This window comes from Neomonachus schauinslandi, chromosome 5 (assembly GCF_002201575.2).
Source record: "Neomonachus schauinslandi chromosome 5, ASM220157v2, whole genome shotgun sequence".
NCBI classification, from domain to species: Eukaryota; Metazoa; Chordata; class Mammalia; order Carnivora; family Phocidae; genus Neomonachus; species Neomonachus schauinslandi.
In genome coordinates this window covers 100,205,284-100,219,138 of record NC_058407.1, presented here as the reverse complement: position 1 = coordinate 100,219,138, position 13,855 = coordinate 100,205,284, and the positions used below count along the sequence as shown (strand labels likewise).

General features: G+C 57.2%; 1 protein-coding gene across 3 annotated transcripts; it reads left to right on the top strand.

The window, feature by feature from the left end:
• Positions 1 to 657: 657 nt before the first annotated feature.
• WASHC1 (WASH complex subunit 1) lies at positions 658 to 13,840 on the top strand. Of its 3 annotated transcripts, none has more exons than XM_021690812.2 (10): positions 658 to 812; positions 9,691 to 9,802; positions 9,998 to 10,144; positions 10,311 to 10,447; positions 10,697 to 10,835; positions 11,046 to 11,247; positions 11,336 to 11,503; positions 12,245 to 12,403; positions 13,274 to 13,342; positions 13,498 to 13,840. In XM_021690812.2, exons 1-10 carry the CDS (start codon positions 664 to 666, stop codon positions 13,635 to 13,637), a joined length of 1,422 nt encoding a protein of 473 aa, XP_021546487.1. In that variant the 5' UTR covers positions 658 to 663; the 3' UTR covers positions 13,638 to 13,840. The 3 variants fall into 3 exon arrangements, with proteins under 3 accessions (XP_021546487.1, XP_044771417.1, XP_021546488.1); XM_044915482.1 differs by having other exon boundaries at positions 660 to 812; positions 10,700 to 10,835; positions 12,251 to 12,403; XM_021690813.2 differs by having other exon boundaries at positions 660 to 812; positions 10,700 to 10,835.
• Positions 13,841 to 13,855: the final 15 nt, after the last annotated feature.

Sequence of the window (13,855 nt, the reverse complement as noted above, 5' to 3'; positions counted from 1 at the left end):
TAAGCCCAGTATAAATAGACTCTGCCCTCATCTTGCAATTGGAAGGAGTGTTTTCCCTTCTTGGCCCCCACCCCCACATGCCCCTCCTTCCTCCTGGCCCCCCTTAGCCATAGCCTGGGAGAGCAGAGCCCAGACACTGGCATATGCCGAGTCACCAGCCACTGCCTATCCTGTCTCAGGAATAGGTCCTGAGTTCCTTGGGGTCGAAGTGAGAAGAACCCAGGAGCCCACATTTCCTGTGCTTCTCTAGACCTGGGTATCATTTGGCAGTTGACACAGGCGTTCCCCCCCCGCCGCCCCCCAAATCCATCCCTCTGCTTGCAGCCTCTTTTTAACTCTGCAGCCAGGGTTTCTTTCTTGTTCGGCCAGGCTTGGGAGGTTGAAAGGAGATCATGTATGGAAAGGGTACCTAGCCGAGCAGCAAGCACCTTCTCTGACCACTTCTCTTCAGTCTCTGTTGTCGCTACCACTTTCCCTCCCTCATTGACTCCACGAGCATCAACAGAGTGCCAGCTCCTGGGAGCTCCTGGCCTCCCACCCACTGCTCTGTCCTCCACTCCCCGCCTCCACCGGCGGGGCCTGTGGCAGACAGTTGGGTGGGGGGCGGGGCTCTCTTCTCCTGGCACCTGGCCCCTCACGCTCTGGTTCCCACCCACAGGCACCATGACTCCCACGAGGACCCAGCACTCGTTGGCGGGGCAGACCTATGCAGTGCCCCTCATCCAGCCAGACCTACGGCGAGAGGAGGCCATCCAGCAGGTGGCAGACGCCCTGCAGTACCTACAGAAGGTCTCTGGAGACATCTTTAGCAGGTGGGTGCTGCCACCCACCCGCACCTGATTAGGGGCTGGGCAGTCAGCGTGCACCCTATGGCCCTTTTGCTGACCTTGGTGATTCGGCTGGCTTCCCTGTGCCCAGGGGGCCCAAGGTAGGAGGCCATCGTAGAAGCTCTTTCTCATAAGTGCTTGTCGGAGCTCACTGCTTACTGTCCCACCTAGTCCCCCCAGTTCCCTGTGGATCCACAGGCCCCAGAGGTAGTGCTCCTCTCCCAACTCCTGCCCTTCTCCCACGGGGGTGCGGGGGGTGGGGTGCCTATGTCCTCACTCATTCCTGCATATCACTCGTATCCTGAATATTTATTCAACACTTGTGTGCAAGGCATCATGCTGCTGTCTAGTTATAGCAAGGAGTGAGGCCGTGTCCCTGTCCTAACTGGAGAGTATACAGCTTTCCCCCACAATCAGAAAGTTCACGTTCTGCCACTTTTCTTTGATGAAAGACCAGACATTCGTACCTGGGTTCACTAACTGGAAGAAATCCGAAGCGGATTCTCACTTTATGAACTGATCATTGCTTCTTCACTTCACGTCATTTTAGCTTACCGGAGGTTTCTCGGGAACACTCTGCTGTGGAGAGTGGGGGAAGCCTGGACTCTGGCAGGAGACACGGACTCTGATTAACCACAGGCATGATTAGTTCTTTCATTACAATTGTGATTAAGACCTATTTATAATAGTTTTGTAAAAACTGATAGTCATGTAGCATGAACCGTGTGCTACCGTGGATCTGAGTGTGTTAACTCTTTTAACCCTCAGAACAACTTTATGAGAAGGTGCTGTTTTCTCCATTCTGTAGATAAGGAAACTGAGGCACGGCGAAGCGATTTGCCCGAGTGGCAGAGCCGGGGCCCACGCCCAGGTACTGTGGCTCCAGACTCTGGAATTACCACTGTCTGTCTGTGAAGGGGAGATAAGGTGTTACAGGAGTTGGTCTGGGAGGTTGGGTATCGGGGAAGGCGTATATGAGGAAAACATGTCTGGGGAAATTGAAGGGTGAGTCGGAGTTACCGTGAGAAGAAGACTGTTCCAGGAAGAAAGAAGGGCATGAGCTAAAGCCCTGAGGTGGAAAGGACCCGAATGGAAGCCAGTGTGGCCGGAGCAAGGAGTGAGGGGGTCACGAGGCCGGCGAGGTAGGCAGGGCCCGAGGGGTGATGACGGTTTTGAGTGGGAGAATTTCCAGTGCTCATCTGGCACAACCCTTGGGCCATAATGATTTTCACTCGATGGTTATTTAACATGAGTTAATGGTGTTTGCTGTTTCCTTGCAAAGGTCCCAGGTTTTGTCCTGCATACAGGTCTTTGTCTTTCTCTGGCTGTTAAGAAGCCTGAGATGGGGCTCAGATCTCCTTCCTGGGGCCCACCCCATGCCTTCTCACAGGGCCCTTTTATCCCACCCCGTGTGAAGTCGTTGTCTGATTGGGGTCCTCCCGTGGTCCAAGTCACCCCCTCACCCTCCCCAGACCAAGAAACCCCAGCTACTTCACCGCGAAACCTCCCCTTCACCACCGGGAAGCCGGCCTCCTCCCGGAAGCCTTCCCCAGTGAGAGCAGAAAATGGGTTCACTGTCTTCAGTTAGACTTGCTATAAACACCAGACCATCTTACTCTTCAGCCTCTGACGTGCCCACTGACTCCCCTCCCTGCCCAAGCCTACCCAGACTATAAATGTAAGCAGGGGGCCATGCCCCCGAGTGGTGAAGGGGGTTGGCGCGGGAGCAGCCTGCGGGGCCTCCAGTCTGGCTTCCCCACTGGCTTGCCCTGTGAACTCGAGCAGGTTACTTAATCTCGCTAAGCCTCAGTGTTCCCGTCTATCAAATGGTGTTAACGATGCTACCTTCCTCATAGGATTGTGCTGAAGATTAAGTAAATTGAAACTTGGGAAGGAATTAAAGCACCTGGCAGCTAGTAGGCATTCAGGAAACACTCCCGCTTTTCACCCACTGCTGTCAGCCCCGATCCTCTGCTGCCCGTCGTGGCCCCCCATGAACTTGCTATCAGTAGTCCGGAGAGTGTTATGTGCCCTTTCCGTGCTTGTATTTGTGCTAAATATGCCCAAGGAACACCTTAGCAAGAGGACCCAGGCCTTTAAGAGCCATCAGTCCCAGATGATAGACTCCCCATGCCCAGTGACTGAAATGGAGGCAAGAAACAATCCGTTTTCTCACCAGGACTGTGATCGTATGCTTGCCTTTGTCTAAGGGAGCACTGGAGTTTTAGCGTACTTTCCTTTCCATTCCTGGTATTTGGCGCCTGTAGACAGTGTCATGTCCCTGTGCCCGGGGATGGAATGAAAAGAGGGCAGGAAATCTACCTCTTGGGAGAAAGCGGTGAGTGATGGGCCCTCCGAGCGGCTAGGCGTGGGCCAGGGGGCTTAGGGTGCCTCTCAGGAGCTCAATGCCTGGTCACTCCACTGACCTCCCACCATGTGCCAAGCCTGCTGGACCCTGAGGGGTCCTAACGATGTGTGCAACCTGGTTCCTGTCCTCAAGGATCTTATAGTCTAGAATGGGGGAAACACGAAGTCTAGATGGATATCTTCATTGTGTAGCATGAACTGTGTCGGCTTCTAGGAATCCAGAAAAGAGAGACAGTAAGTAGGAACCGGAACTCCCCAAACCAGTTTAGGCAAACAGTAACCAATCAGTAGAGCAGGATTTGGAGTTGCAGGGCTTAACTGGTGTCGTCAGGACCTGATTCTTCTTCCATTCCATCCAGCTCGCTGCTTCTCCGTCGGCCCCATTCCCAGAAAGGCCTTGCTCTCCAGCAGGGCCGGAGCTCCTGCACTCGCATTCAGGTCTAGTAGGAAAGAGGGACACCCTCTGTGTCAGCCTCTCCTCAGAAGGCCCATTGGCCCGGCTGGGTTCTCGTGTCTATCCCAGAGCCCATTGCAGGGGCAGAGGGCATGACACACTAATGGGCTTAGACCCCCTAACGTGCATTACTCCTGAGCCCTGGCTTTAGCCCCACCTGAAGTGCAGGCACTGAGCCTGTGGGAGCAGCGGGTTCCCCAAAGGAAAGGAGGGCCCTTACTTGAGTAAGGAAGAAGTGGATGCTAGAGAGGAAACCTGCCTGCCTACCACACATGGGCAAGGGAGGCCTCCTGAAGGAGAGGGGCATGGACCAGGCCATAGGAGGGATAGGTCGTGGTCAGGCAGGGCTAGGAATGTGGGTGTGCAGGGCCTCTGGTGGGCTCTAGAAACGGGTGCCAAAGGCTCAGGGGCCTGAATGGGAGCCTGGTGTCTCCCAGGCTCCCCAGGGGAGGCTGGCCTGAACGGGCACGTCTCGTCCTGGGAGTGTAGACGCTGCTGCTTGCCCCATACATCAAGCTCCTGCACGGCACCACAAGGTGTGAAGAGTCACCTTTGTCTGTGTCCGCGGGCCTTGCTTCCCCCTCTGAACATGCGCCCTTGGGAGCTGGCCCCGGGCTTCTCTCTGTGCTCTGCAGTGCTCTGGGAATGTGCCAGGGCAGAGGGAGGGGGACGGATGGTGGGGCGAGTGAGTAGTTAGGGTAAGTAACTTAGGGCCCGTGAGGGCTTCCCCTTAACAGGACAGGGCTTTGCGCTTGATTTGGGCCTTGTAGGGAGCCACGGGAGGCTCTGCAGCAGGGAAGGGTGCGACAGGAGGGCTGAGGGAAGGCTGAGCCGGCAGCCCTCACAGAGTGGCCGGGAGGGGAGGCAGGGGCTTCCCGGGACGCACTGAGAACTGTTGCTGCAGCCAAGGCATGGAAGGGGTGAGGCTGCAGTCCAGGGGGGCGGCAGGCAGGGAGGGCTGGATAAGAGACATTTCAGAGGGAATAATGACAGGACATGATGACAGATTGGGAACAGGATGAAGGAAAGGGAGGGGTTAGGGCTAGTGAGGGTGGTGCAGGCCTAGACCCAGCCTTATCCGCCTGCTGCTCCCACCACCCCCCCCCATCCTGCAGCAACCCACACACCCGTGGGCTTTTCATTTTTCATGGGCTTTTGTGGGGGGAAGTGACCCCGGCTTGGAATCTTCCCCCTCAGACTTATTCCACCAGCTTGAAAACCTCTTGTAAAGAAGAGACAGGTGGGTATCTGTCCCCTCCCCACCGCTCTCCCATTTCAGGCCCAAGCCCCTCAGCGCAGGGGCTCCTGTGCCCAGTTCGGCAGGTAGGGGAGCTCATGGGAAATTAGCATTCTGAGCTGGCCTTCTTCCTCCTGCTCTGCCGCAGCGGGAGCCTCCGGGAGCCTGAAGAGAATGACAAGTGCCTCTCAGGCTCTCCTGGACCCGCGCCTCTCCCTGCCGGGCCATCCGCCCTTCCCTCACCTGGGAGAAGCCAGGCCCCAAAATAGCCGCCCAGAGACATCACCTGCTTCACATGACTTAGATGCCGAGGCAGAGGGGCCTGGAGGGGCAGAGGGAAGAGGAGCTGGACAGCTTCCGTGTGTGGAAGTTGGGGTGCCGTCACTCGCCTTTCCCGTCATCCCTCATGTGGCGGGGAAGCCACCGCCTGGGGAAGGATTCCTTTTCTCTGCCAAGCTTTTCCCCTTCCTCTCCTTTGTCTTTCCAACCCCTCCTTCCTCCCTTCTTTTCCTCGTTTCCCTCCCTTCTTTTCCTCGTTTCCCTCCCCCGCCTTCCCATCCTCTCCCCGCTGCCTCCCCTCCCCCCCTTCTCCCTCCGCCACCGATTGGCACCTGGTGACTCCCAAGGTTAGGAAGCGCTCGGTCAGCTGCCTGCATGATTAGCACAGCATTCCTCAGCAGCCGGAGCGGAGGAGGGAAGGCCCGGGCAGGTTCAGGCTCCGCAAGGCCAAGGAGAGGCTGGTGTTCCCTCCTCCCCAGCAGCCTCTGTGGGCAGGTGGGAAGGCGTGCAGGGGTGCTGATTGCAGGGCGGCTGTGGCTGTGAGGGAGTGGGGGCGTCAGCATGGGAGGTGGGGCCCCCAGAGCCCAAGCAGTGGTCCCTGTGGGGCTTGGGGGAGGGCCTCCCCTGCAGGAGCCGCTTCCTGTAGCCCTGTCCTCTGCCTCCATGGTGTTCCCTGTGAAGTGCCTGCCTCCTCGGCCTGGACCGTCCTCCCCCGTGTCTGCTCAGCCCCGCCTCTTGTTGCTTTCCTCTGAGCGCCTGGAGCCCCTCATCCCCCCAACCTTGTGGGTAGTAATAGTACTGAGGACCCATCTGCTAGTACGGGAACACTGGGCACACAGTTGCTCATTCTAACCTTTACAGTAATTCCATGGTATAGAAGCCCCATCCCTGTGTCGCAGCTGAAGAGGCCCGAGGCATAGGCCAGTTCAGTGACTTGCTCAAGGTCGCACTGCTGCTAAGTAGATGTTAGAGCCAGGTTTGTGGGGCACACTAGTCACTTATCTCCCTGGGGGATGTGTGCTCCCTGATTCAGCTCCGTCCCAGGCTCTGAGCAGACTGAGCCAGTTCCATTCCTGACGCCCACAGAGGCGGCCCTGGGGTCTGGGCAAACGGGTTTTGGGGACTTGGCTTCAGTGATAAGCTTGGAAACTGACCTGCCTTGAAGCAGACCACCAAGCCAGGGGGCGTAGGTGAGGAACGACAGACAGATCGCCCTCTTGCCGCTGTTCCCCCACCCGCGTGGAGGACACTGCTGGTCGGTCGTGGCGCTCTGTCCCAGCCGCATGTGGCCTGCCGGTCCTTCCTGATGCTGCCTTTGGCACTGCCACTGCCTGTCCTTTCACCCGTGCTCTGCGCTCTCGGCACCGCGGCTCCCACCTGTGGGAGACTGGACTGGCTGGGGGCTTTGTCAACAAGCAGGCCGTTACTTGACTGGTGGGCTCTTGGATAACCCTGGAAATCCTGTCTTCTTTCCCCTGCCCCCCACAGCAGCCTCCCTTGGAGCATTCCTGACAGGTGCTCATCCTGCTGGAATCTGATTTGCAAAGCTCTCCTGGAAAGAAAGTTTACTAGAAAGTTCTCCTTGTGCAGAGCCAAGATCTCCTTCCTTATAACTCCACGCACTGGTCCTCATGCAGCCTGCTGGGGCGACAGAATAAGTAGCAATCGCTTTTCCACCTGCCAGCACTGTGTTGGTTTTGACATATGGAGGGAATTACCATGTTGTCTAAGTCACCTCCCCTGTAGCCAGAACACCCTTCAGTCGTCTTTGTAGGACATGAGTGGCTCCCTCCTCACCATCCTCATCACCCTCCTTTGGACGTTCTTGAACTTGTCACTTTACATTCAGCCAGTATTTGTTACATGTCAGGCACAGTCCCAGGTGCTAGAGACACAGCAATGAAGACAGACCTTATAGTTAGTCTAGAAGGAATTCAGAGTCCTCTTAAAATGTGGATCCAGTTTAAAGGGGATGCAGCTGTGGAGAGATTGGTGCCCAGCACAGATTAGCTCATTAATCTGGAGTCTGTTTTCTCTCTAGTGCCCCCAAGAGAGTGGATGTCCCCTGTTTACTGAAAGAAGGGAGGAGGGACAAGGAGCTGTGTGCCCCAAAATCCCATTTCCTTCTCAAGCTGCTTAACACACTTTTAGCTCACACTGAGCTCTAGTTAACCAAAACCTCAGGCTTTGCTAGCCCTCCTTCTGTGTTTGTGCACTGGACTTTTTACACCTAAATGCTGGACTTCATCCCTTGTCAATTTCATCGTGTTGATTGCAGTCCATCCTTCCCGCCCTCAGATTATTTGAGTCTTGATTCCCCATGCAGACCGTTTTGACCCTCCTCTGTTCGATATCCCCAGTTTACTAACCCAGGGTTTCGTGGGCTGAGTGGGGCCCTGCCAGAGACCTTTGTGCAAGGCTGAAATCAGTCCGTTCTTCAACGGTGCCCTTTGGGTGCTGTTGCTCATCTGGCTCTGATTTTTCCTAAATGTGCTCTCCTCCAACCCCCATAGCTCCATCTTGTCCACAGGATTTTGTGAGAAGCTGTCAGAATCCTTGCTGACTGAAGGTGCACTGTGTTTAAGGTTTTCCCCTGATACACCAGTCTAATGAGCCTGTCAAAAAAAGAAATGCTGTGATTTTAGAACAATGCTGGCCCCTGGGATCTGCCTCTTTCTCTTCGAAGTGCTTACAGACCCTCGATTTAATAATCCATTCTGGAACTTCGCCAGAGTTTATGGTTAAGCTTTATGTTTGCAACTTAGAGAGATCAGTCCTTCTCTCCTTGATGGAAGAACCGGAACAGAATAGCCTTTGTCCCTCTCTAGTTCTGCTGTCCCTCCCACTCTCCACGTTGACTTCAGGCCAAGTCGTCATAACCACTGAGGTGGCTTCCGCACCCCGGAGGCAGAATGTAGTCGGGCTGGGAGCTGGAGGAGGTAGCTTGCGCGTGAGTACCCTTTCTCAGCACATGGAGACCTTTCTTCCTGCCAGAAGAGATGGAGCTCATGCAAGTCTGGTTCTATGTTCTCTCACTGGAAGGAAACTCGGCCCTCCGTTCTCTCTCTCCTTTGCCACCCACTCAGTGCAGTCTGCCAGGAAGACTGAGCTGCTTTGGGTACCTGCTTGTACCTCAGCCCCCCACCTCACTGAGCCCCCTGCACATAAGGAGCCAGGAGTAAGCAGGGAGACTGCAGGGAACCGAGACCCCTGGGCTGTGAAATTGACTGATCTGGCGGGTTCTCTGGGGGACCAGAATCCTCTAGAGTTGGTGGGGTTTGATTTAGAAAGATTGGTCCAGAGCCTTGGCTGTTCAACCTTTAAGGAAGTCCTGGCGTTCCCTGGGTGCATCGTCTCTGACCCCAGAGACCGTGGGGCCCCTCTGCCATCCACTGCGGCCTCTGCCTTTTCCCCGTAACCTTGCGATCGCGGCTCTGCCTCTTTCTCAGTTGCGTGCTCCCTCCTGCCAGGTGAGTGCCGACATGCGCCCTCTCTGAATGTGAAGCGTGGCGGCCACGGGCAGGGGAGTGTTCGGGAGGAGGATGCCCTGACCCCTGTTTAGCCAGTCAACTCTGCAGGGAGAAGGCCCTTGCCATTGCTCAGTAATGTGGGACAGCGTGAGGCTCCTGCGCATTTACGTTTAGGGCACATGGGTGTTAGCCATTCAGGGAGCCTCTCCAGGTGCTGGCGCTGGGAAAACAGTGGGAACAAAGCCGAACCCTCACCCCCTCAGAGCACAGATAGGCAATAGATGCATGTCAAGTGGCTCTGTATGGAAGGGGGTCAGAAAGTGACAGGTGCATGTTTAGAGTAGGTGGGCGGGAAGGCTTCAGTGAGGAGCGTGCCCCGTGACGCAGCCAGCCCCGTGGCTGTCTGCAGGGATGGCACTCCATTTGAGGCAGAGGCCACATGGTAATACATTTGGCATGTTCGGGGAAGAGCAGGACACTGGTGTCACTGGGGCCTGCTGCACCCCGAGCGAGCGCTCTGACCACAGCCACCAGAACCATGGTGAGGACTTTGGATTTGCACGTGAGCCATTTATTATGTGTCAGGGCAGTTCCCCGTGATTGGGTCTGGGACTTGATTTAGACCCAGCTTTGCCCGACCCTCCTCCTTGGGAGCTCCAGTCTCCTCATCTGGAAGTAGGCGAGTAGGTACAGGAGTCATGACAATTTTCTCTCTGCTTGCCCCTGCTTGAGGCTGTAAACTCCTGGAGGCAGGGGCCCTGTCCCCGACAGGTGGCACATCCAGGTACCACCTTGGGGCCAGGGTGATTGCCCATTCCTACCCAGAGCTCCAAGAACTTGGTAGAGCTCATTTCTAGACCCTTCAGGTTAGAGACCCTGCAGAGGTCACCTGGACAGTTCAAGGTCAGTCGTGACAAGCAGGTAACACTGTATTTTAAAGGCTCTTGCTGAAGCCCTTGGCTTTGCAAGTTTGCAGATAGAAGCAGGGTTGCAGGAGACTGCAGGGGCTTGGGGAGCAGCCCTCAGCCCCTGTGTTTGTTTTTTTTCCCATGGCAGGATCTCTCAGCGAGTAGAGCTCAGCCGGAAGCAGCTACAGGCCATTGGAGAGAGGGTCTCCTTGGCCCAGGCCAAGATTGAGAAGATCAAGGGCAGCAAGAAGGCAATCAAGGTAGACCATGTGGCCCTGAGTCCCCGTGGCTGGCAGGCAGTCCCAGAAATCGCATCCCTATTACCTCTTCATGCTCCTGACGTTGCCCAGGTCCCTGCCCGCCTTGCCCAGCCACACCTCAAGCCTTCCTTCTGCTCAAACCACCTCCCCCCACCCTAGACTCTCTGGAGCACCTCGGACTCCGTGTGTCCATAGGTGTTCTCCAGTGCCAAGTACCCGGCGCCAGAGCGCCTACAGGAGTATGGCTCCATCTTCACGGGTGCCCAGGACCCTGGCCTGCAGAGACGCCCCCGCCACAGGATCCAGAGCAAGCACCGCCCCCTGGACGAGTGGGCCCTACAGGTCTCATGGGCTCACACACTTAACGGGGGGTGACCAGAGGTGGCCCTGGGTGTCGGGGATGAACTGAGGGTTCTGTTCCCTAAGAGGATTTGGATTGGGATCGGTGGTCACTTTGGCCTGGCCCCGAAGCCCACCATCCATGTGTTACCACCCCTACCCCTGCCAGGAGAAGCTGAAATACTTCCCCGTGTGTGTGAACACGAAGCCAGAGCCTGAGGATGAGGCCGAGGAGGGGCTCGGGGGCCTTCCCAGCAACATCAGCTCCGTCAGCTCCTTGCTGTTGTTCAACACCACTGAGAACCTGTACGGCACACGGCAGGGCCCTGGGAGGGCTGCTGGGTGGCCTGGCCTGGCTTTGTGGGAGCCCGGGGGGCATCAGACTCTGGTGCAGAAGTCTGCAGGCTGTGCAATCCGGAGCCGAGCAGCTTGATTGACCTTGTGAGGCCTCGGAGTCCACAGTACAGACTAACTGTGGCCCTGATGAAGTAGGAAAGCTGGGTCAGGACCATGGGCCTTGAGCAGATGGACTGCCCGACATCCACCCCACCTCTGTAGGTACAAAAAGTATGTCTTCCTGGACCCCCTGGCTGGTGCTGTAACAAAGACCCACGTGACGCTGGGGGCGGAGACGGAGGAGAAGCTGTTCGATGCCCCTTTGTCCATCAGCAAGAGGGGGCAGCTGGAGCAACAGGTAGAGCCGGATGGTGCCTGTTGGGGGGGGCTGTAGCGGACAAGCAGCGTGGCCCGCCAGCGTCCTCCTCTAGGTGACGGGTCCGTTGAGCCCCTGCTCCCACCCTGCTGCACATGGGTATGCACGAGGTCCTGCTCACTGCCCCAAGGTCAACCTGCAGGGCCCAAGCCCCCTTCAGCCCCCACCCATGCCCCCCACCTAATCCTGCAGGTTCCAGAGAACTACTTCTATGTGCCTGACCTGGGCCAAGTTCCTGAGATTGACGTGCCATCCTACCTGCCCGACCTGCCAGGCATCGCTGATGACCTCATGTACAGTGCTGACCTGGGCCCCGGCATTGCCCCCTCCGCCCCTGGCACCATTCCAGAGCTGCCCGCCTTCCACACAGAGGTGGCCGAGACTTTCCGGCCGGGTGAGCTGAGAGTAGGAGTTGGGCAAGAACTCTCTCATTTGGCCACTTGCTTTCCTAGGCGCCTCACACTTTCCCACACTTGTTTCAGACCCAGAAGATGGGGTGCTAACGGCACCCCCTCCGCCGCCGCCGCCGCCTCCGCCTCCCCCAGCTCCAGCTGTGCTGGTCAGCGCTCCCCCACCCCCACCCCAGCCCGTGGCCTCCCTGGGCCAAGGTGCCAGGGAGGACGACAGCAGTGGTGGCGTGTCTCCTTTAGGTAAGAGCAGCACCAGGGTTCACGGAGGGGGCAGGGTGAGGGGGCGTGTGCTCTTTGAGGGTGCCTCTAATTTCCGGATCCCTGAAGGGTTTCCTGTAGGTTTATGTGACCATAGATTCTAGAAAAGTTCTAATTTCAAAATCTTGTTCCACTGGGTTCATGAAATAGTGGCTTTCAAACTGTAGCCCCCCAGAATTCTCATCTCCAGGGCAGAGGGAGCCTGGACGTGGACAGGTGGAGCGGTGGTCCCCCATTCCCACTTACACCAGTGGGAAAAGGGCGGCTACTGAAAACAGTAGAAAGCTTCAGCAACAAAATATCCATATCCTTAAATTGCAGGATTTCAGTTTTAGCAGGACATCTCCTGGTCTATCTCCAGCACCCAGAGGCAGCACAAAAACCCCATGTTGGCTCATGTGTCAAGTTCAGACACTGTCTGCACAGCAGCAGATTCCCACGACCCACCTCTGCGCTGGCCCAGGTGGCGTTGGAGAGGGACCTGGGGTGCCTAGACATAGGACTTGCTGAGCTCAGGCAGATGCAGGCAGCATCCGGGCTGCGGACCGTCTCCCAGGGCTCGGCTTCACCCACTGGCTTCCTTTTTCAAGAGGAAGAGCCCGTTCTCACAGCCAGGCTTGAGGGGAAGCCTCTGGACCCCCAGAACCTCAGGCTAGGCAAGGCTGTCCCGCAGCATGGCCTGCCTGAGCAGCCCTCTTCCTCACACCCTGCCCTCACATCCAGCTACAGTCCAGGGAGCTCCCAAGGAAGTGGTGGACCCCTCCAGTGGCCGGGCCACTCTGCTGGAGTCCATCCGCCAGGCTGGGGGCATCGGCAAGGCCAAGCTCCGCAGCGTCAAAGAGCGCAAACTGGAGAAGAAGAAACAGAAGGAGCAGGAACAAGGTAAGGATCCTCAGCCCACTCCGGGAGGGGGGCGCTCTAAGGAAAGGGCCACCTTCTGTAGCCTCCACCAGACTCCCAACAGGGTGCTCTCTGCCCACCCCAAAGGTCAGAGGGGCAGCACCCAGCGCACCTGCCCCATGCTTTCCCCAGGCTGTCTGCAGGAAGCCCTGGGCGGCCGTCCCTAACATTCCCACCCTTCCTGTTTGGGCTATGGGTTCCTTCCCAGTTTTGTAGCCTGCTTAGAACCTTCCTCTCTAAACTAATATATTGGAGACAGAGCCTCAACCCCGCTCAAACTATAACAGAGCATCTTCTTAGATTCTGCCAGGAGCTGTCCCAGGACATGGGTGGGGACCTGAGCTGCTGTAGAGACTGCGGACCTGAAGGGTTAGCTCAGTCCCGCTTCTCCAAGCCTCTCGAGGCTGCAGGTTAGGCGTGCTGGGCATCCTAAATGCAGCACGAACAGAACACCTGGGCCCAAAGCCACAGTGCCATGGAGTCCCGAAGTTGAGTTCCAGCTAGGTTTCTGAGCTTTGCGCTGTGACCTCAGGCAAACTGCCCATCGTCTCTGGGCTGGTTTCCTCGTCCATACAACGGGGCCCCTCCTACTTCCCCGCTTTGTCTCACAGCCAGTTTAATGGTTGCCCCAGTGCTGGCCCCACTGATGGCCGGCAGCTCCAAGAGTTGGCCGTGATGCGGTGGCAGCAGGGGGGGGTGGGGGTGGGGGGGGGGGGGGGGGGCAGCGCTGGCTGGCAGGTGTGGATAGTGAGCAAAAAGAGGAGAAATATGACCAAACCCTGAGGAGGTCACTCCAGGGGCAGATTTTGTCCTTGGTCCCCTCATCTGACCCATGACTTTTTCCTGCCACAGTGAGAGCCACAAGCCAAGGTGGGGACCTGATGTCAGATCTCTTTAACAAGCTAGTCATGAGGCGTAAAGGTAGGAAGCAGCCTGGCTGCCTTCCCTGGGCTGGGAGCCTCAGGGTCTTTTGTATCCTGCGCCTTCTGCCTTTTCCTTCCTGTTTTTAAGTGTCTAGCGGCTGGGTGAACTGGTATCCCAAACTAACCCCCCTCACCCTCCACCCCCCCTCCCAGGTATCTCTGGGAAAGGACCTGCGACAGGGGCCAGTGAGGGGCCGGGAGGAGCCTTCGCCCGAATGTCAGACTCCATCCCACCCCTGCCCCCGCCACAGCAGCCACCTGGAGAGGAGGAGGAAGACGACTGGGAATCCTAGGGGCTCAGCCCCTCCTTCCCCGCCGGGACGTGCATACGGCCAGGACAAGCTGCCCGTGGAGCAGCGGGGATCGTGGAGGACTGTCCCAGGCCTGTGCCTGCACCTTCTTCAAGGAGCGAGGTGGCCAGCTTCTGAGGCCAAGTGGCTGGGAGGGGGGGAGCCCTTGTGCTCTCCTCCAGCCACAGACTAAAATAAATACATGAATCAATACAACAGTA